This window comes from Micromys minutus (genome assembly GCF_963924665.1).
Source record: "Micromys minutus genome assembly, chromosome: 1".
NCBI classification, from domain to species: Eukaryota; Metazoa; Chordata; class Mammalia; order Rodentia; family Muridae; genus Micromys; species Micromys minutus.
This window is the reverse complement of record NC_137969.1, coordinates 177,992,504-178,015,906: the sequence shown is the minus strand read 5'-3', so window position 1 is coordinate 178,015,906 and position 23,403 is coordinate 177,992,504. Positions and strand designations below refer to the sequence as shown.

Sequence of the window (23,403 nt, the reverse complement as noted above, 5' to 3'; positions counted from 1 at the left end):
GATTTTCTTCCTGGCATACACCAAAATTCCAGTTTTAGAGTGACACCGTGTGCTCATAGTTCAGCTCACTAAGGTACGCTTGAGCAGTTGCTGGAATGAAACTCAAGTTCTAGATGTAAGTTAAGGACCAATGCTATCAGTAGTAGGCTTTTGAAGTCTAGTAGATAGACCTATAATGTTTTTTTAATCCACAAACCCCCACTGTTAACATTAAAAGCTAAGAGTGATTCTTTGGGGTGACATCTGTGCAGTGATAGTAGAGTTTAGAGCCCATTTAAATGATGAGTTCTTACTTAATATACTTTAATAACTAAATTATAGTTATTGGTTTTATGCTTTGTAACTTAAGTTCATTTTTAATACACTGGGTATTAATACACTTTTTGAAGCAAAGAGGGAATATTATTTTTCTAAGATAGCAAGTTTTCCTATTCTTAGTGTTGCTTTTGTTAAGTGGGTACAGATTAGCTCATCCAGAAGACCTTGGTCATTGGTGTCATGTAATGGAGTAGTTGGAGTGTGAGAGCAGGACCCCCACTTCTGCACTAGTTAGGTTTTCCAAGCTCACATTACTCACAGTGGAAGAGGTGATATTTGAACCCTGTTAAAATTGCATATCATTATATACTCTACTATTAAAGTGCCCTTTAAATTAACTGTAGAGTTAATCTATGTAATTTAAGTGTTTTTGGTATGTCTCTCTGGGAAGGAAGTGGGTTGGTAAGTATGTAGTATGCTGTTTGCTGACAGACAAGCCTTGGGTCTGGTTGGAGCATAAGCTCTAGAGCCAAACTGCCTCCCTTCACATGCTCCTGACTGCACTTGAGGCTAGCTGTGGAAGCTTACTATAGTAGCTTTTCTATAGGTTTTTTAACTCCTAAACCAATGGTAGTGTTTTAAATAGTGATTAATTAAAAGACTAAAATAACTTAATACGGGAGACTTGATTAATAGGCTCTACATTATTGTAGAGTTTGCTTTTAAGAGTGATGATAAAGCAGGTGGAAAACGGCTCCAGGATGAAGAACACTTGCTAAGGACCCCGGTTCTGTTCTAAGTACCCATGCTAGGCAGCTCACAACTGTCTGTAATGTAACTCCAGCTCCAAATTGCCTCTGGTCTCCATAGGCATCTGTAGTATACATGCCAAATACACAGTTAACAGTAATAAGCTAAATCTTTAAGAGTAGCTAAACATGGAAGGTGCTTGAAGACTAACGTACTAGGATCAAAGGTGGTCCGTGGTAAGAACAGGTGCTTGCAGAAAGGGTACAGCAAGACATTTAAGCTATCTACGAATATAGTCATTGTTTAACTCTTTAGTCCTGGGTACGGTTACTGAGTTTACGAAACCACAGTAATTTGTAGCCTCAAAGATATATATGACAGATTTCTGCCACTAGATGGTGGAGTTTTCAAATTTTAGTAATTAGCTTACTATTTTTAGTGGATTTCATAATTTTTTAAACTTCATTTGGTAAAGGGCTTAACATAATTTACAAAAACCTTAAGGACATACCAGTTCTAAGTATTGATTATATGACAATTTTGAACTTAATAGTTTTTGGTATATTTCATTTAATACCTTTAGAAAAAAGGGCATAGGGCTGATAGCTGGTAGAAGTTATTTTTACTATTGGCGGTTGATGGTGGGACCTGCTTTGTTCATTCAGCATCTGAGTTTTCAGAGACTTTCTGATATCCTGTTTTACATTATTTATATTTTGATGTTATACCAGAATTTCTGTTTTAGAGAAAGTTCAGAATAAAAGCCAAATACAAGGTTTTGTGTTGAGAAAATAAAGTCATAAAGAGTCAACAGTTTGAAGGGATTCTTTTGGGGTGCATCTTTAAGGTATAGTCTATAAGTTTTAGTTTTCAGCTAATATTTTAATATGGTGATTGATTGATTGATTACTTTTGAATTTGGCCACTGGCATTATGAAGATACTGGGATATGGGTGAGGAAGTGGCTTTGGATCCTAGGAACTCACTGTCTTTGGGTGAATGGCACTGTATATTTTGGCTGGCCTTTTCTCCATGTGAAGGGGCCATTGGACTTCCCCATCTCAGGGCTTGTTGAAGAGCCTAGTTCGTTTTGGTCCTTTGGTGTTTACGTAGATTGAACTTGTATAACAAAATGTGGCCTTACTGATAGGGGTGGGTTAAAATGCTAACTATACATAGGTGGACCTTTGTTACAACTTTTTGTATCTGTACAAATTCTCAAATTGCTATGTGTTTTAAGTTAGCCCATTCAACAACCATATTTGGAGACAAGGTCTCATCTTAGCCCAAGTTAGCCTTGAACCTTGTGTGTTGCTCAGGTTTGCCTCTATATGGAGATCCATCTGCCTGAGCTTCCTAAATTCTGGGCTGAATGGCTGCTCTGCTCTAGCTGGTTCTTGTTTCTCAGTTGTTAGCGCTCAGGCCTGGAACACAACCCACACCATTTTAGTTTCCTACATCTACACTTCTAGGCAAAAAATGAGTTAATGAGATTTGTTACAAAGTTACTCTAAAAGAGGGAGGGACATGTATGGGGTCTGTAGGAGCTCCTGCTGTGAAGGAGATGTGCTGGTCATGACTGCTTTTGTGGGGCTTGGAGGTTGGCTTTTTAAAAAAACGTTATCAGTTACACAGATGAGGTTTCCTTCTCAACATAATGGAGAAGCTGTTGGAATAATGCTGGTAATGATGCATTAGGTAAGGGGCAGTGACATTTTCAGTCACATGTGGGTAGGTTTTTAAATTTCTGTTTCAGATACTTCATGATTTCAGCCTAATTTTGTTTGTTTAATTTTCTAGCTATGACTTCACACCTATGGACTCCTCTGCGGTTTATGTTTTGAGCAGTATGGCTCGTCAGCGCCGAGCATCTTTGTCTTGTGGAGGACCTGGTACTGGTCAAGAGTTTGCGGGATCTGAACTCGGTAAAAGCTGCGGTTCACCTGGATCATCACAGCTCTCCTCTAGTTCTTTGTATGCTAAAGCTGTCAAAAGCCACAGCTCAGGGACTGTGAGTGCCACTTCTCCTAATAAGTGCAAAAGACCAATGAATGCCTTCATGCTTTTTGCCAAAAAATACAGAGTTGAATATACTCAGATGTATCCAGGGAAAGATAACAGGTAAATAGTAATAACTACAATTACTGACTTGTCAGGGCAGTTCACAGTAACTGCCCTACACAAATAAACCTCTTCAATAGCTTTTGTTGATTTCTTTCCATTTTCTTACATTGACTATATATATTGTTTTTATAATACAGACTATACAGAGTACCTTAGTGAAAAGAGTCTTTCTTTGAAAACAGTAAATTTAGTTTACCTGTTAGAGGATAGGTAAATTTCTTGGGTCAGATTTCGTGCGTTTTATATACGAGACTCACTGTGGGACATGTAGCACTGACAGTTTATATAACATTTGTCAAAACTCAGCCAGTAGAGCATCAGTCCTGTTTGCTGTAGCCTTTCTTTTCTCAGCATCTGTTACTGAATTCAGTCTTGTACTTAATATGCCAAAGGTACCTTCTTGAAATCTTCCTGTTTTTCTGAGAATCAAAATTACCATTTCCTTTGTCCTTGGGATGACAAGTAAAATCACTATAAACTAACTGAATTTTCAATTCAGGTTGTAATGTCTTAAAGAATGCAATTTTTAAAATTTATTTTTATTTTATGTGCCTTGCCTGCATGTGAGCTGCTATGTAGGTGCCAGGATATGAACACAGTTCCTCTGTAGGAGCAGAGCAGTCAGTGCTCCTAACCACTGAGCTATCTCTCCAGCCCCTCAAAGGATGAAATTCTAAATACTACACTAGATTTTAGAAAGAAGCTTTGCATCCCTAGTGCATCTTTAAGTGTTTATACAGAACAGCTTTGTCCTAGTACTCGGTTATTTCTTTAGAACTGGAATTGAGGGTAGCCAGGGCTCAGTAGTGAGACCTTGTAACTTTTCTTTTTTAATTGATTTTGGGAAAGTCTTTGGTCAGGAAGAGATTATAGTTTAGCAGAAAACATATCTCTAAACTTAAAAGCATTTTAAGAATGACTTAGGCCCACTCCCCCTCGCCCTGCTTTATGTGATGGTCATTTTCCTGACCGATATGGCATGCGTTTCTTTTTTTTACACCTGTCTGGTACTTGCTTATTAAACATGTCATCTGACATCTGGAAATGGTACTTGTGTTCTTGTATCATATTAAAAAGACTTTCTAGGGCTGGAGAGATGGCTCAGCAGTTAACAACATTAGCTGTTCTTCCAATGATCATGAGTTCATTTCCCAGCAACCACATGGTGGCTCACAACCGTCTGCAATTGGATCCAATGCTCTCTTCTGCTGTGTTAAAAGCAATGTGCTCATATACATAACATAAATAAAACTTTTTTTTAAAGCCTTGATTAATGTTTAAGGAAAAAAAGACTTTCTAAACACTGGAGTGCGAATAGAACTTTGGGTTTACTTTAATTCTGGAGGAAAGGACTTTACTAAAAGTAGATGTCTCATTTTCACTTCCTTTTTTAATTTTAGGATCTGTTTATCAAAGATAACTCATAACTCTTACTTTCCTGTGCATTTTTGTATTGTTTCCTTGTGAGTGACACATTAATCATCTAACAAGAAACCATGTCAAATGAACCCTTTTCCAAATTCTCTGAAGAAAAAAGTTTTGGATTTGGATTTTTTTTTCTTCTTTAGATGTAAATTTTTATTCCATGAATAAGGAAGTTTTTGATTAGGGGCAGGATATAGACTCAGAGAGATGTTAGGCTAGTTGGCATATGATTAGTCAGGTTGAAAATTGGGAGAGGAAGGAGGACAGATTTAGACTTGATTATAGTGCACCTCAGTGTCCACCATGCTTAACCTGTGAGAAAACATTAAGCATGTATCAACACCACATGCAAAACATTGTAACTATGGGGGGCTGAGACTGTTTGTGTCTATTTCCTGTGGTTCAGATGGCAGATATGTCAGCCATTATATGCTGCCATCTTTAACCAGAAATCTGTAAAACACAGCACATTCAGATGCTTGGCTGTGTTGGACTTCACAAGACATTTACATTTAATACACATCTTAGTTATGGTCACTGTGCCCCTGAAGTATCAGTGTCTGCATCTTCCTTGTCAGTAAGTACAGAGGCTGCAGTTATGTCAGCCGTCTCCTGTGTGATACCATGTCACTGCTAAAGTTCCTCACAGGACAGTGATCTCTATCTGGATATTCTGAGTGTATATTAATAATGTATACTAATAGTTTTAAGTCTACACAGTGATGTGTGGTATCAACTCTGACTCACTTCAATCCTTAATTTAATCCATTTATTGTGCCGTTTGTTAAGTGCAAACCTGACCTAACGTGATAAAAACCTCACTAGACATGGCCCTAAGGCAAAGACAGTCTTCTCGCTTGGCTTGCACTGCACGGGGAATAAAGCTTTATCATCATAACCACCATAGCTTTAGTAGCTGTGCACACAAAACACTTCTAATACAAAGTGAATGCCTCATACTATAACACTGAACTTTCCTTTGGAAAACAGATGATTGTCTGGCAGTTCTGGATATTTTAGAACAATTGTAAATTCTGATTATTCTACCAAGATTCTGATTAATGGGTGCCTATGACAGGATTTTGATTAAATGTCCATGATAGTCTTGATCTTTCCCCTTCTGGTTTTGTTTTGTTTTATATCTCTGCCTGAAGTTAACAGCGTTTGCTACACCTTTATAAAAATTGACAATATGTAAATATTTACTTTGCAGAGCCATAAGTGTGATCCTTGGTGACAGGTGGAAAAAAATGAAGAACGAGGAAAGGAGGATGTACACATTAGAAGCAAAGGCTTTGGCTGAAGAACAAAAGCGTTTAAATCCTGACTGCTGGAAAAGGAAAAGAACCAACTCGGTAAGTGTTAGCAGTAGTTCTGATGTGATGCTCGGAGTGTCCTTGTGCCCATGGCACGGAAACGCCTGTAAATGTGGTCTCACCAATGTTATACTTCAAACCTGATAATGGAGTCTGCCTTTTCTGTCATTAGGAACCACTTATGTACTATACCACGGAGATACATCAAGCTAGCAAAAGACTGTCCCAAGTGCTAAGGGAGTTTTAGAGTATACTACCTCTAATATAGTTTAAAGATGGACACCATTAACTCATTACAGTAGAAAATCTAAGTTTTGGTGCCTCAGACTTAGTAATATCCACGTAGACTTCTGAGAATCTGAAGAAATAGGAAAGATAGGGAAGTTTCACAAAGCTGTCTTGGTTGGTAGACTCCGTTCTACCATTCCATTCGTAGAATTGTTCTTTACTTGATTAGCATCCTTTATGTTCAGGTTTTAGAACTTTTAGCACAAGATACATGATAGAATAGAATGAGCTTATGTTTTGTTTTTTTAAAAAATCAGGAAATAATTTGAACAGTTAATAGGAAGAAGGCTTATTAAAGGTGTTCTAGCCAATCCTATATAATTTATAGGTTAAATACCTCAGGAATTTTTTTCTGTCAGTAATCTATTTTCTTTTTTTTCTGATTTTATTGGATATATTTTATTTATATTTCAAATGTTATCCCCTTTAATGGATTTCCCTCCATAGCCCCTATTCCATCCCCCTGCCCTGCTTCTATGAGGGTATTCACCCTGCCACCCACGCCCTCCCATCTCCATGCCCTGAAATTCCCCTACACTGGGGCATCAAGCCTTGGCAGGACCAAGGGCTTCTCTTCCCATTGATGCCCAACAAGGCCATCCTCTGCTACATATGAAGCTGGAGCCATGGGTCTATCCATTTGTACTATTTGGATAGTGATTTCTGCTACATATGAAGCTGGAGCCATGGGTCTATCCATTTGTACTATTTGGATAGTGATTTAGTCCCTGGAAACTCTGGTTGGTTGGTGTTGTTATTCATAAGGGGTTGCAAACCCCTTCAGCTCCTTCAATCCTTTCTCTAAGTTCTCCATTAAGGACCCTGCTCTCAGTCCTATGGTATGCTTCGAGCATCAGCCTCTGTATTTGTCAGGCTCTGGTAGAGCCTCAGGAGACAGCTGTATCAGGCTCCTGTCACCATGTACTTCTTGACATCAACAATACTGTCTAGGTTGGATCTCCAGGTGGGGCAGTCTCTGCTCCAAACTTTGTCACCATATTTCCTCCTGAGAATATTTTTCTTCCCCCTTCTAAGGAAGACTGAAGCATCTGCACTTTGGTCATCCTTCTTGGGCTAACATCCACTTACTAGTGAGTGCATATCATGGATGTTTTTTGTTGTTGTTGTTGTTGTTGTTGTTTTTTGATTGGGTTACCTCACTCAGGGTATTTTCTAGATCCATCCATTTCCCTAAGAATTTCATGAAATTATTGTTTTTAATAACTGAGTAGTACTCCATTGTGTAAATGTACCACAGTTTCTATATCCATTCCTCTTATTGAAGGACATCTGGGCCCTTTCCAGCTTTTGTCTTTTATAAATAAGGCTGCTATGAACATGGTGGAGCATGTGTTCTTGTTATATGTTGGAGAATCCTTTGGGTATATGCCCAGGAGCAGTATAGCTGGGTCCTCAGGTAGTACTATGTCCAGTTTTCTAAGGAACCACCAGACTGATTTCCAGAGTGGTTGTACCAGTTTACAACCCCACCAACAGTGGAGAAGTGTTCCTCTTTCTCCACATCCTTGTCAGCATTTGCTGTCATCTGAATTTTTGATCTTAGCCGTTCTGACTGGTATGAGGTGGAATCTGGTGTGAGGGTTGCTTTCCTTCGCATTTCCCTAATGACTAGGGATGTTGAACATTTCTTTAGGAGCTGCTTAGCCATTCGATATTCCTCAGTTGAGGATTCTTTGTTTAGCTTTGTCTCCCATTTTTAATATAGTTACTTGATTCTCTGGAGTCTAACTTCTTGAGTTCTTTGTATATATTGGATAGTAGCCCTCTATTAGATGTAGGATTAGTAAAGAGCTTTTCCCAACCTGTTGGTTGCCGTTTTGTCCTAATAATGGTGTCTTTGGCTTTGCAATTTCATGAGGTCCCATTTGTCTGTTTTTGATCTTAGAGCATAAGACACTGGTGTTCTGTTCAGGAAATTTTTCCCAGTGCTCATGTGTCTGAGGCTCTTTCCCACTTTCTCTTCTATTAGTTTGAGTGCATCTGGTTTAATGTAGAGGTCCTTGATCCACTTGGACTTGACCTTTGTACAGGGCAATAAGCATGGATCAATTTGCATTGTTCTGCATGCTGCCTGCAGGTTGGAGCAGCACCATTTGTTGAAAGTGCTGTCTTTTTTCCACTGGATGGTTTTTAGCTCCTTTGTCAAAGATCAAATGACCCTTAGGTATGTGGGTTCATTTTTGGATTTTCAATTCTATTCATTTGTCTACCTTCCTGTCTCTACCAATAAATACCATACAGTTTTTATGACTATTGCTCTGTATTACAGCTTCAGGTCAGGGATGGTGATTGTCCCAGAGGTTTTTTGTTTGTTTGTTTGTTTTGAGAATAGTTTTTGATATCCTGGGTTTTTTTCTTATTCCAAATGAATTTGCAGATTGCTCTTTCTAAAACTATGGAGAATTGAGTTGGAATTTTGATGGGGATTGCATTGAATCTATAGATTGCTTTTGGCAAGATGGTCATTTTTACTATATTAGTTCAGGAATTTATTTTAAAGTAGTAGTCAGCCACTAGAAGTGGTTGAACTATAATGTAGAAATTAGTTTTGTGCTTTTTTGGTTTATGAGTGTGAGTCAAGGTCTCTTGTGGCCTCAAACCTGCTTTTGTACTCAACCTGCTTCCAACTCCTTAATTCAGGAATTATAGACATGTAATACAACGTGTACATGTTTTGTGAGTGCAGCCATGTATGTAAAAGTCACAGGACAAGCTCAGGTGTTGGTTTTGCTTCCTTCCACTTTGGATATACAGTATTATTTACTGAACCCAAGGCTTTGTGCTTAGAAGGCAAGCTATGTCCATGGAGTCACACACCCATCCCCTACTCCGTACTTCATTTGGGACATTACCATGTTTCTGTGCATGTCGGTTAAACATTTGTTTAAATTATCCAGATACTCAAACCATGAGCCATTAGGACACAGTAAATTTTCAAACATGCAAGGCTTAGTGTACAGGGTTACTACATAGTATCTTGTAAGCATTCGCTGTTTTGTTTCCACAGGGCTCTCAACAGCATTAAACCGGATGCTTGTGTTTGTAAGTCTGTATCTGCATAAGTACTGACTCTGGATGGAAAAGCTTGGAAGACCCTTGGTCTCACCATTTGTCCTACATTTGTGTGACCATAAAATGCTGGGAGCATTGAGTTTTGTAATGAGTTAATGGGTGAGGATTTGCTTTCTCCATTAGAGCATTAAGTAAGCTACAACTATCAACATTGTAAACCAAATTGCCTTATTTTCCTTCCAAACTTCATATATGTCTATCAGGTAATATAGGCTTGAAAATTGATATCCTGTGGTGCTAAAGTACAGTAGAGAGATGTGTATACATGTTTTATTTTAAATTGTACGAAGGGGAATTTAAAAATATGTAACTGCTGTTTATACATCAGTTCCTTACTGCTTATTAATCTGTATTGAACCCATGATATCAGGAATGAAGCAGAAGCTGGCCTTTCCATGAATAGCCACCACATGGCCCAGTATCTCTGCCAAACACAGTTGCTTCTCCTCTGGCCAGTGCCAAGAGACGACATAGCAGGTGGATGGTGTCATTGTCTCGGCTAAAAGAACCACCTGCTTCAGATAGCATGGGCATTTGCTGAGTGGATGCACCAGGGGGCAGCACACCTCCATGATTTCCAGTGGGGCCCAAGCCAGGCCAAGGTGCAGTTAGCATCGGGACAGTCATTGTAATGGTGCTGTTATCAGTGGACACCATTGTATCTCACTGTGCTCCGTCTCCTCAGTCACACGCCCTGCATCTGTGCTGTCATGGTCTCTATGGTGGGGCAGACTCTGCACTTCCTGCAGTGCAACACTTGCACTTTACCTCCGCTTCTAAAGTAGAGCAAATACTTGGGCAGTACAACTGCGTTGCTCTGAGCTACAATCATAGCTTCCGATGTTACTTACCAAGTGGTATTTTGGTTAGGAATCACAGCTGTAAAATTGATTTCAGTTCATTACACTTCTTAAACATATTGCCCCTCAATTTTGCACACTATATTCTTGTATATTATTTCAAATAAAATGAAAAAAAGTCTATGACCTCTGATTGACTCAATTCATGTATAGCTATCAGTATAATCTGATTAGCTTATGGAAAACAAAATTCTTGATAAAACTGAGTTCTGGTGCTTTAAGCAGGTTTCTGGTGGGGTTTTAAAAATTAAAGAATGTTAATAATGGAGTAAAGACAATAGAAAAATGAGGACATATATTACTCTTTTTAGAGAGAGTTTTTAGAAAAGAAGTTTTCATTTTTGAAACTTTATTCCAAAGCCCTGAGTGCCTGTTTTTAATAAAATGACAGTGTAAAGAAAGCCTGATTTCATTTAAAGTGACATCCAGTGGACAGCTTTAAGCAGGGCTGTCTGCCAAGTTACTTGACTGGACTGCATGCCCGTATCACCTTGGGGTAGAGCTGCTCTGTCAGGTGTATACTCATGAATTCCCTGGTGATGTGACTCTGCAGTAGGTTATACGCTTAGCACTAAGGAAAGTAGCAGGCGACTTGATAGTGTCCCTTCAAAAGCAATGCAATAATAGGGAACAAACTATGTGAGGGAAATAAGATAGCCTTCCTCCAAGATCTGGAAAAGGAAACATGAAAGGTTATAATGATTGATCTATTTTGACATTTTAATGTGAAAGTGCTAGAGGTGACAAGGAAAGATGAATAGGAATCACAGGAAATCAACTGATCTGTAGTTGCTGGTTGCCACCTTTGGTGGGTCTGTGCACAGAGACAGCAAGTCACTGAAGAGCAGACATAGCCTTTTGAAGCAGCTGAACCATAATGGGATAAACCGGTGCAAATTCTTTGCCTTCCCTGCTTCTCACTGATTGAACATAAGCTTCCAAGGCTCCCCTGCAATGCAAAAGAGAACTGTCATGAGTCCAACAGTTTTGGTAGCACCCATATGGAAACACAAGTCCATCCATTTCTGGAGCAGCCTGGTGCCACAGGCCACATTATCACCAGCCTTCAACCATGGCATTGGAGCTACAGTAGGTATGGGTGTTCAGTATGGCCATCTTTAGTCTGTTACATTTCTGTATGTGCTGTTTTCCTGTCTGTCCTGAAGGCACATGGAAATATGAACATAACTCGTGTCTCCCCGGAGTTCAGCCAGGGGAGAAAACGCCTGGGACACATGCTCAGGAGGGCCCTTTGTGCACACAGTAACAGAACAGCCTACAGCTATATCATTTTAGGGCTTTTAATTTTTGGTAGGCTTTGTGATAGGGAGTCTGAACTGAAGTATTTCCATGTGTTGCCGTACAGTTGCTTTGATAATGTTCTCTTGCGCTGGGGACAGGACTCAGCAAATAGCAACAGTCATAGCCCCTGGCTTGTGCTTTACAGCACAGGTAGTTTCCCTACCACCACAGCAGAGTTGTAAGGGGAAAACTTGTGTATCACCACCTGTAAAGTTAAGAGTGGTTTGTACTTCTTTATAAAAATGAGCACTGTTCTGTGTATATATTCACTGCAAGTCCCATCCAAACACTGGATAGTCAACACTGTTCAGATGTGCTCTTTAGTTGGATCCATCTGTCTTCTAGACATTTTAAGCAACACTGCCTCTAGGTGTCATTCGGTCGTCTCGCAAATGCTTGGCATTGTTCTGTTCCTCATTTCTTCATTGAGCATAGGGAACTAGTTCTGTTCAAACTCTCATGCCCATCTATAGGGAATCAGTGACAAAGTCGTCAAATTCACCCGCCTATTCCCACATTTGGCCCCCTGCCCACAATGTTGTTTCAGTTTAAATGCTTTCTATCTTTTATTTTTAAAGCTGATGGCTGGGTCTCTGAGGTAGTCATACTGGCTTTCTAATATCACCGGCTGTCCACTGTTCAAACGAGGAGGTTTTCCAACCCAGCTTTGTTGGAAACAACTGCACAACCCTTTATGCTTCTTGGGGCTTCAGGACAGTTTGTTCCTTACTTGCTACAGCTAAGGCCATTGTCCAATCAGGGAAGAAAACAAGATATTTTCCCCCACTTTGAAATAAGATACTTCTCCCTCAGATAGAGGTTGGCAGAGGGCCTGTTTGATTTTGACCATCCTACAATTAAATGTTTTCTCTATCATCTGCACACTTCCTCTTATCTTTGTGACCGATGCCCTTTCTTGTGTTCTCCCTGGACAGCTCTTTATTATTTAGGGCTCAGCTCTAAAAATTTCCTCTGTCATAAAACCCTACTTCTAGGTAGCAAAAAATTACCCTGGAGCTACACAGATGTGAATAAAATCCTGACTACATAGTGCCCAGCATTTGAGATTCCTGAAGGCTGGCCTCATGCTGTGTCAGGGTATGAGTGAGTGCATCGTCTGGCTATGTGTAACCATGGGTAGGCTATTACTAAGCCAACTCCTCAATAAGATATAATACTGTTAACTCTGATCATATGCCTAGCCTCAAGTCCCATTAATCAGTAATTCTTAACTACCAGACAGAAATCAGTGCTCTCAGCATTTTGTGGGATGTTCCAATGTCATATCAGAGCCAACCCTTAGGGAGTCACTTTTCTATGAAGAAAATTGTTTCTTTGCCAGTTGGCATACCAGTTCAGGCAGTTGCCCCAACTACACAAATGTCTTTAAAGCCAGGCTGAGAAAGGGCGGAACTGTCTTGAAGCAGCGGGGTATGTGCAGGCACATGTGCACACACACGTACATCTGCCAATCTTAAGTAGTAGAAACTAATAAGTCTTAGAAACTAATGTTCCATAGTGGGCACACTGTTCTATTTACAAAATGCACTTAAGAAAAACCCCCACTCCTTTGCATTCACAGAGCTAAGTATATAAATTACACATTACATTGAAGAAAGCCCAGAAATAAAGTTTGGTTAGATTTTTCTTTTCTCTTGATAATCATCAAAAACACCATTAAAATGACAGCGAGAAAACAGATTAAGCTGCCCTCCCACATAAAGTCAGAGCAAGATTTTCAAGCATTTATTAAATTACTTCGTTTGCTTCAGGAAAACATTAGCTTTCTTGGAAGTCAAGCCAAGCATTATGTAAGGTTTGTAACGATTGGTGAAGTTACCCTCACAGAGGAAAAGCAATGGGTTTAATACTAAAGGACTGGCCTGCGTTAATAGGTCACACTGTTAGGCTATACACCAAGTAGGTGCTTTATAAGCAATTTGTTGGTCATTTAAAACTTCATTGTGATTAGTATTAAAATTCTAAGTGAATTTTATAGCATTTTAAGATTTTAGAAACAGACAAGCTGGGAAAGACCTAGCCTGTGGGTTCTGGACAATGGCAAGATGGCGAAGGGTCCAAGGATTCATATGGTCCTGAGTGTTTTCTGCAACAATAGATAAAAGTACCATTAGGCGCTAGTGAAGTCTAAATGGGTTCAACCTGTGTGTCCTCCAAGGGCAACAATATGAAGCGTTGCTTCTTCTCTGCATAATACTAAGACACACAGGCAGACCCAACCATTTCTGCAGAGCTGGAGAATCTTTGTATCCAAACTGATGTTTTGCATTCAGTGAAAGCATGGTCATCTGAGACAGTTGGTCTGGTAGCTGAGCTGGTACCTGGCCTGGGTAAGTGAAAGCTCTAACTTTAAACTTCACTGTCTACCTATTCAATAAAGGGAAACAGCCGGGCAGAAGAGAGCTCACCTTTGCAGTCTGCTCTGCAGCAGCGTTCTACTGTGGAGCATTTCCCTACCTCTAACAGCCTAACAGATGGGAGGGGCAGAATGAGGCTCCAGAAGCTAGAGGAGATGCTTGACCTGGGTCTGTCTACAGGGAGAGAATCATCTATTGATGTGTTGGTAGGCAGGATCAAAACACATTTTGAGATAGAAAGCACATGCTCTAAAGCAAAGGGTTTCCTTTGCCAAGAGTCAGGGTTCTGTGGCTCCCCCAGGCAGAGAGAAAGAGGGGCAGAGACAGAGACTAGGCAGAGTGAGTATGGCTTTCACTTGCTAAATGTGAGCTTAGCTTAGCAACAGCACTGATGACATCACCCAGGAGACATTTTTAAAAAGAAGCAGAGGAAAACAGATTTGTGATCACAACCCACAGCAAGACAGCCATGTGGATGAACTCATTTCAAGGCCTTAACATGATAAAATGGAACCCTGCTGAATCATTTCCTATTATCAACTATATTGAAACTGAGTGCATATTTGGGACTCAGAAAAAAAAGCCAGAGACATTGCAAATCAAGGAGTTGTTAGAGACCCAAATTTCCTGACTTCATAAGCCTCTTCCATAAGCAGGTTTTACTAGGCCTGAATACTGGGAGGAGGTTCATCTCTGCATTTCCCTGTAGGGTCAGCTTCCTAGTGAGGAAAGGTAAGGGACAATAGCAGCCTGGGCTCATCTTCCTTATCCCACATAAATGCCCCGAGGCTCTGACAAGATGTTCTAATGAGCTCAGCTCCTTCAGTGAAGTCCTTTACCTGGAAAGCACACGAGTCCCACTGTTCCGGTGGGCATCACCTTCACGTGTGCATGCACAGGTGAGCGTGCCCTGCACCATGGCTCACATAAGCTAGCTGGCCTGCCTGATCTACACACCTAGACTGGCAGGGTGGAGAATGGATTCAGGGGTTACAGCAATGCTAACTTCCCAGTTAGAGAGCCAGGTGGACAGGCGTTTTGTTTTCTGGTGTGGCCGGTTGGGTGACAGTGACCTCCCATGACGGGGTATCTAGGAATATAGGGTGTTTGATGGATGATTAAATGAAAAACATTTAGGGGCGGAGATTTCTGTGGTATGTTTGTATGAGGATGTCTGATAGCAAGTTTGCTGGCCTAAGGCTCCATGCAAGTGAATCCCATGCTAAAAGGCATGTGTCTGCATCAGCTCACCTGGGTACTAAAAACAAAATTTAGACAATGACACTTAACAAATGGACAGAAAGAAGCATGTTAGCACATGGAATGGATGTGGAACAAGGGGAGCTTCAGGAAATCGGGAGTCAATCAGTGTCGGGGGAGGAGCTCTGGAGAGTTAATGGAAGAGACTTGCTCACTAAGCAGCATGCACCATGCTTGTGGCTGGAGATGCACACGGCTCGTACCAAAATGTGATCATGGACCACAACCAGGGAACGCGTGGTATCTAAGTAGGTTCTGAGCTAGCCTTTCCTACCAGGAACTGTCACTGTTCAAAGTTCACTCACTCTAAGTGCCACCATGTCAGTGACCACAGCACCTGAGAACAACACACGAGAAACAGAGCCACAGTGAATCCTCTCATAAGTGAGGTTTTAAAACGGGAGCTCATGCTCCTCAGGGCTGTACCAGGGAGAAGTGCACACGGACTATTCTGCCCTCTGCAGGGTTGAGACACAGTGACGAAAGTGCATTCTTCAGCAAATGGCAGAGAATAGGTATTGGTACAGGAAGCTGTGAAGGTCTGGAAAGATTAGACAGTCGCTGTGCCCAACAGTGTACTGCAGAGGGGTCCAGCATGTAAATGCCTGTGCAATGTGGCACCTCGAGATACACAACTACATGTGCACACCCACAGTCACTGGTCCTTTGTCACTCACCCTATATTTGAGATATAAAAAAATAAAGATTTTAGGGACTTTGAGACTTTTCCAAAACACCTATTTTTGAGAAAGTTGGCAAAGACAGAATTTACTAGAATGTGGGACCCTAAAGACACAGAAATGGTTAAAGTCAGACTCAGAGACTTTCCGGTCATCCCAAGGCTATGAGATCCTGCCTGTGCCTGTAAAAACAATGACCCAGAGTGATTCTCAGAAAAACCACAGAATATACTGACTGACAGCACCCTGACCCGAATGTCATACTTAGCTCATGCTCTAATCACCCAATTCTGAGAAACAAAACAAGGACAAAACCCACAGAATTTGCTGGCTGACAGCCACAAGGTCTCAAGGAAAAGTCCCAAAGATACATCATCATCAGCCTAAACCCCCTCATCCAATAAATCCAAAGGTCACTGTAACTCACCAATTCGACCCATGCTGTTGCTGAAATCTGCCTGCTATAAAGTATAAAAGATGTGTACTTTTTGAGTTCGGGGTTGACTCTCCCTTCGAGGATGCTACCCCATACATATGGAAGTAAACCTCTTGTTATTACAGCGGTCTATCTTCTAATTGTGTTCTGTGGTTTGCGCTCCTGACCTAAGACTCCTCGGGGTCTTACAACACATTCTCTACCTTTCCCCCCTCCTCCCCTTCCCAGTGTACTCCTAGAACACTCTTTACCTGAGAAGGACGAGTCTGTCCTTTTCAGATGGATGATCATCCAGCCACTGGGAGAAGCGTGCATGGGACCATTCTGCCCTCTGCAGGGTTGTAACAGAAAACAAAGTACATTCTTCAGCAAATGGTGGCAAATACTGGCACAAAACTTACTCATGACTCTGAGAGTAAAGATTATAGGCATGTGACACTGTAGTCAGTTGAGACTTTTTTAAAGGGCTAATTCTGAACTTAAGAGACTGCCTGCCAAAAAAACACAAGCAGGGCACTGGGGAGTTTTCTTCTATGTCTGTTCAGGTTCAGAGACATCGGGAGACTAAATAAAGCCGGAGGGAGCCAGCAGCTTACTCTGAGGACACTTACTAACAAAGTTGCCCAAGAGGCCACCCTCCCTTCATTACCTGGAAGGGGGATTTCAGCTCAGCCGGAGCCCTTGTGAACAGAAACTGGATGATGATGCTGAAGGGGAGGATGTCTCCCACCGCTGGGCTCTCCGCAACATGTTCACTTGTCTGGAAGAGCAGGGGTCTAGAAGGAAAGACAGTTAATTCGTGCAGTTCAGCACTGACAGGCGCCCTGGCAGGGAATCATTCTGCTGGGATATTCTTCCTATTCTTGTTCTTTCTTTTTCGAGACATGGTTTCTCTGTGTAACCCTGGAACTTGCTCTGTAGACTATGCTAGAATGCAGAGCTCCACCTGCTTCTGCCTCCCAAGAGCTGAGATTAAAGGTGCGCATCACCACCCCCAGCCCTAGATAGGTTTTTGGAGCCTTATTAAAAAACAAAAACAAAAACAAAACCTATTCGGCCCCAAAAACCCGATGTGCCTTTAAGCTCTTTCCTCAGAATTCAGCACTATCAGTGGGCCTGATGTTACTTCACTGATAGCAAACTTCCCTCTAGGGTAATTTAATTAGGCTAAAATGAACAAGCACAAAGCAAAACCTTCAAGTTGGTGTAAGTAGCAGATTCTTAGCTTGACTGATCCTTGTAGCTTTTACCTTAACTAAATCCCTTCTTTGGGCTACAATCTAAGATGAATGAACTCAACAGTTTCTATATAGCCTATCTAAATGGCACATCTTTGATATAAAGATATTACTTTGCTGATTAGTCCAGTGATTTATGCTAGTTCCCTTCTATAACTAGTTCCGAGTGTCACTCCCACAATTTCACAGGAGTGGCATGAAGGCCAGTTTGCTCTACTACCAATTCTTGACCATTCTGCTCTCTCCGGCTCCTCGTTCTTACAGACAGGAGCTGGGGACTCTACGGCTGGCTTCAGAGGCTCACCGGAAACAGCTAGCCAGCAGCCACACAGACGAATGACAGCAATGGAGCACAGCTCTGTATCCTCTCCTCAGCCATCTTAACTATGCCAATGTATGAAGGCAGCAGGCCTGTGTGAGACAGTGTGAGCCCTCCTTTCCTTTCAGTAGTGAGCATTTATGTCAAGAGCCAAGGGAGTGTGTGTGCTCAACAGATTCTTGGTTCTTGTTGGATTCAAAAGATTAGGAAAATGTCCTTAAAGTAATAATCTACAAACACAACCTACCCTATCTGGAAAAAAATGTTCATATCTGAACTGCTTATGATGCTTAGCTTTGATTACCAACTTGATATAATGTAGAATCACCAGGGAAGGGGGCATCACTGTCTGGACTGGGCTGGCTGTGGGCATCTGATTTTCCTGGGTTAATTGAGGAGGAAGCCCACCCTATATGTAGGCAGCAGCATCTCACAGATGGGCCCTGGCAGGGCAGCTGAGCACAGGCACTGTTCATCCACGTTGGTTGTGGATGTGATGTGACTACTTCAGGTTGCTGTCGCCTTAGCTGTCCTGCAGTAACGGAGTATACACAGGAAAAGAGAACAAATCCTTCCTCCCCAAAGTTGCTTTTGTCCTGGAATCTGATCGCAGTGGAAGGAAACTAAGGCATTGTCTCAGCAAATAACACTGTTTTGATACTGAGTTTCTAAATTTTATTGAGAAACTTCATTTTTATTGTCTAATACCAGAAAGCCAGGAACCTCCTAAAATTCTTCCTGTGGCTGCACTGGGAATTTGCTACATTGCTTTGAAAATGCTCAAAGCTAAATCATTTATCTCAGTGTTCCATGTTGACGTTCAGGCCCTCAGTGTGATGAATCATGAAAACACTGCTGGAAGAGTTTTCATTTTGCCCAGAGGCATCACTGTGAGTCCTCTGTGGGGATGACACGGCCTTCACTACTAGGTCAGAGCCACTGTTTCAATAAGGAAGGCATTGCAAGGAAGATCAGCTCTTGCTTCAGCACTCACAGAAAGCTTTCAGACATGAGGTCAGCAAGAGGTCTCAGGCTTCACTATCTCTGTCCCAAAGTCACAGCTAGTAAACTACTCACAGGTGAGAATAGCCCAATGAAATCTCAAGTCTTAGAAACAGGACTAGTCCATGTATAGATTAGACGACAGATCCATACAAGAACTACCCTACAAAGTTACTGCTGGCCTAACTTAGCCTATAGCATTCCTCCCTGTTCCTGGCACAGTGCCACATGGAAACTGTCTGCACAAGTTCCAAGGACAGAACAGAAAGCAGACATGCTGTCCTAGCATTCATGGCCAAGGTGCGCTTGCTCTTTACCTCAAGGAGAAACAGGAAGTAGGACTCAGAGCTGCCAGTGTAGAGGTTGGAGTGGCAGCTGTGCTCCTGAGAGCAATGGTGCCTAATCAGACACCAGACAATGACAGCATGACAGCAGAACCCAAACTCTGAGCTCACAAAGATCTCTGCCACCTTTAACTTGGCTATATCTCTAGAGAGCAACTGGCCTAGGCAAAAATCTCAGTCAGAATTTAGGCAGTATACCTGTGGAGCAGTGGTTCTCAACCTGTGTGTCAAAACCCCTTTGGGGGTCAAACAACCCTTTTACAGGGGTTGCATATCAGATATTTACATAAAATTCATAATAGTAGCAAAATTAGTTATGAAGTAGCAACAAAAATAACTTTATGGTTGGGAGTCACCACAACATGAGGAACTGTACTAAACATTGCAGTGTTGGGAAGACTGAGTGCACAGAAGCCAAGCTTTACTTTTATGACCCTTGGGTACAGATAGTGGCCCCACCTAGCTTGGTGCTTATTCCAAAGCCCTGCTGGCAGTCCAAAAGTAGCTTTATCCAACCTCAGAGGCTACCCTCTGGCTGCTCTCAGACAAGGAAAAATCCAGCACATGAATTTCTATAGCTCACAGTCAATGCAGCGTGAGCACACAGGTCCCTGTGGATTCCAGAGCAGGACCTCAGATGCTTCGGAGCTAGAGTTATAGGTGATTATAAGCCATCTAAAGTAAGTGTTGGGAACTGAACGTCCTTTTGGGTGATCTAGAAATATTCTTAACCACTGAATCTCTAACCCCAGATTCAAGGTTTTTGCTTACTTCTTCTATAAAAAAAAAGATTATTTCATTATTAAATATAATTCAGATTTTTAAAACTTTTATTTTTAAATTGGCTGGCAAAGACTTATGTTAAATATTTCAAAAGGCATTCCATTTTGAGATACCTCTATTTTAAATTCAAACTCTTATAAAAGCCAGCAAACTGTTTCCTGCTAAGGAAATGGAAAAGAATTTTACCTTGATCCAATGTGATCACTATGTTTTTACTGATAGTTAAAGTGTTAAGGCACAGATCAAAGGCTTTGAAAGTCCTGTGTCAGACTCAGGCCTCTGATTCCCTCCTGGTGACTCTGATATCTCACTCTTTCCAGGGAATAAACCAAAAAAAAAAAAAAAAAAAAAAAAAAAAAAACCTGGGTTCTCTTAATTCAAATCATAAAACAAAACAAAAACAACAAAAGAGCCCAGACCAAGTCCCTGATAACAGCCGTCACTAGTACTTCCTATTAAGTTTCTGTTTCCTAGGCTAGGATACTAACTCATTCAGTAAAATGTTTGCCATGAAAGCATGATGGTTGGAGTTCAGATCCCTAAAACATGTGTAAATGCCTTGCCTGGTGGTACATGATCATTATACCAACTCTTGGAAGGCAGAGACTTGTGTGTATGCCTGGAGCTAGCTTGCTAGCTACACTAGTCAACTCTGTGAACCCTAGGATACACACACACATACACACACATTTACACACTGCCTTAGCTGCTTTTTTAGTGCTGTCATAAGATACCATGATACACACATGCATATACACGTGCATACACACATGCACACAAACATGCATGTACACATGCAAAAAGGTCCATGCTTCTTGATCAAATCAGCATTTAAGTTGTCCTTATAGTTTAATTGGGAGGACTTCAAAACTTAAAATATTCATATTTTACCAATAAAAAGTAAATAGATAAAATTATACAGTGACTCCTATTTTTCTTTTTGATAACACATAAGACTTAGCTATTCCTAGAAAGCCCACAAAACCCTCAATTTCTTGTAAGTCTCAGCTCTACTTTGTAGCCCAAAATACTTGTATATGGGTAAAGACAATTTTGATAAAAGAGAAATTAATGGAATGCTATATCATTATCTGATTTCATCTGCAATATAAAGTCCCCAAACTGAATTTGGTACAATACTAAGACAATAGAGCATCAAATTATTACTCAAAGTTTAGAGCCTAACATTGCCTGTAATTAGAATTATCAAGCCTCTGTGAGGTTACGGCTATAAAATCAAACCCATTAAAAGGAAATCTATAAGTAAAACATAGTAAGTTATTTTTAGCACTCTGAACATCAATGAAACTGTCATATCAAACACAAATGCTTGTAGACGGGGCAACATTATGTAGTTTTAAAATGTCATTTCTGATTGATTAGAAATGCCCCCCTTTTCTCATCCCCCCTTTAAATCTTCAGGCCACACTGGTTTGTACTATGTTAACATACTACTACTACTAGTGTACTATGCACACTACTCCTAGGTTTACATGTCACATGTATCTCCGATACCGACAGCTGGAAGAGTTGTCAATGTGAGGGTTTAGTAGTTACTGTTAGTGGTGAGGGTTCTAACACTGGGCACACACAAAGGTGACTGCTTGGCCAACAACAGTTAATACATCTTCAGTACTGGACAATGCTGAGAAACTGGCTGATGTGCTGTGATGTGGAGAGGCTGGGGACGGCCTTGGGCTCCCTTAGCCCTCAACAGCCACCTCCATGTGAGACCCAATATCCGCATGATGTCAGCTAAAGGTCAAGACAGCATCAGAGAACAAGGAGTTCCTGGCTCTGTTCCAACTTACCCTAATGTGTCAAACAATGCGTTAACCTTGCTTTGATATGTACTTTTATAAAAACGGTGCAATTGTACCATACTAGAACATGGTATTTGGGGCAACCTGATGCTGTGTTCTTAGACTACAGCTATATTTGGTTCTTTTATTATCTTTGAAAATGAGTTAAAAAAACACTGCAGATGAAGAACACATGGACTAAACATAATACTGTCAAGATCACCAGCAAACATAAGCAACCAGTGACTTTAAAGACAATGTTTAAAATATGAAATTACAGGAGCAAACGAAAACAGAATGAGAAGAACAAGAAAGCCATGGATCAGGAGAGCCCAAGAAGGGCATCGTGGTATGTGTGATGGAAGGGGACGGAGCAACAAAGAGAATGTTTCAGGGAACAGTAGGCAAAATGTCCCCACATTACACACCAGTCTCCAGAGTACAGAGACAAGTGCTTGCCTGGCAAATCCAGCCCAGAGAGAAGTTCACCGAGACACAAACAGGAAGGTGGCTAAAAGCAGAGACAAGTTCAGGAGCAGAACCCAGGAGCTCTTGGCGCAGTCAGGAGGCAGGCAGAGTTAGGTGCTAAGAACAACCTTCCTTCTCCACACAGTTGTCTCATTTCCTTCTGTCATGGAGAACTAGACAGCTGATTTTGTTTTATCTTCAGCTTGAGAAAATTTTAAAAAATCTAAAATTTTGCAAGGAAGTTAATTGAATGGTTTATATGTGTCTTTCATAATTATCCTTTAGGATATTTTTAATGCAAACTACAAAAGATACAAGAAAAGGAAGAAAGTAAGCAAGGAAGGAAGGTTATTAGAGATGGAGGTAGGCAGGGAAGAAGCATCCAGGCTCATGGGACGAGCTATGTCTAGGTGGCCTGGCACAGAGATGGTGGGTGAGATGCTCAGAAGGCAGGCCTGGTAAGAACTGGCTGCTTGGGTCAGTCAGCCATTCATCCCTTTGGAGCTCTAAGCCACAAAAGCTGTCTTTCTGACAAGCCCAGCCTCCTGCAGTGGTCACTAACAGAGGTGCCTAAGGAAACCTCTGTGCAGCTTTTGTCTGCAGCCACACTGGGTGTCACTCACAGCCTAAGCCCTCCCTGTTCCTGACTCCTGATGGGATCTGAAGCACCAGCAAGTAATTAAAAAAAAAAAAAAAAAAAAAAAAAAAAAAAAAAAAAAAAAAAAAAAAACCCACCACCTGAAGTGCTTTCCAAAACAAAAGAAAATTAATTAAGGTGCTATTAAAAGCCAGAAATTCTACACTGTCATTCTTAGAGATTATTCTAAATATAGCAGCACTTCCAAGGTTACATATTCTAGCCAGAAGGTAGAGTTAATTAGTCAAGTATTAGATCCCTTAGAAAAAAAATGTCTATTTCTAGTCCGGGAAAGTCACATTTAAATGAGTCATGGCTGCGCAGCTGTCAGTCCCCAGCCAGGCTGTTGAGGCTAATCATGAAATGCAGGACAACAGAGGTCCCGCTGCTCCTGACCCCACATTCAGCAGCAGTGCTGGTTGCTCCATGCTACCTGCCACCAAACCTACCCCTCCCCAATTCTGAGAAAAAGCTGGAAAAGGCAGCAAGGAGTCCAAGGCCCCAAGCTTGGAGATTCCCCGAGAAACCACAGTCAGAGAGGGGGAAGGTGACCCCACTGTGGGACCGAATGTGGGGTCCACACAGAACAGAGAATTAGTCTGAGATGTGCAAGAAGTGGGGCTCTCTACAGGAGGGCTGC

The 23,403-nt window shown here is 41.2% G+C and overlaps 2 protein-coding genes and 1 pseudogene across 3 annotated transcripts in view; 2 read left to right on the top strand and 1 right to left on the bottom strand.

Moving 5' to 3' along the window:
• The window catches only part of HBP1 (HMG-box transcription factor 1), a 28,106-nt gene extending 17,889 nt beyond the window's left edge, over positions 1 to 10,217 (top strand). The window contains exons 9-11 of the mRNA XM_080915323.1: positions 2,809 to 3,129; positions 5,771 to 5,912; positions 9,190 to 10,217. Of these exons, the coding sequence (XP_080771449.1) occupies positions 2,809 to 3,129; positions 5,771 to 5,912; positions 9,190 to 9,207 (481 nt within the window). The 3' untranslated portion in view covers positions 9,208 to 10,217. The remainder of the gene's footprint in view (positions 1 to 2,808; positions 3,130 to 5,770; positions 5,913 to 9,189) is intronic.
• Positions 1 to 23,403, top strand: part of LOC308419540 (actin, cytoplasmic 2-like) — a 1,056,985-nt pseudogene that overhangs the window by 285,763 nt on the left and 747,819 nt on the right. The gene's annotated exons all lie outside the window — the stretch shown is intronic.
• COG5 (component of oligomeric golgi complex 5) overlaps positions 10,832 to 23,403 on the bottom strand; it is a 301,631-nt gene continuing 289,059 nt past the window's right edge. Inside the window, exons 20-22 of the mRNA XM_080915234.1 lie at positions 16,820 to 16,946; positions 16,422 to 16,501; positions 10,832 to 11,063 (exon numbers count right to left, since the gene is read on the bottom strand). Of these exons, the coding sequence (XP_080771360.1) occupies positions 10,949 to 11,063; positions 16,422 to 16,501; positions 16,820 to 16,946 (322 nt within the window). The 3' untranslated portion in view covers positions 10,832 to 10,948. The remainder of the gene's footprint in view (positions 11,064 to 16,421; positions 16,502 to 16,819; positions 16,947 to 23,403) is intronic.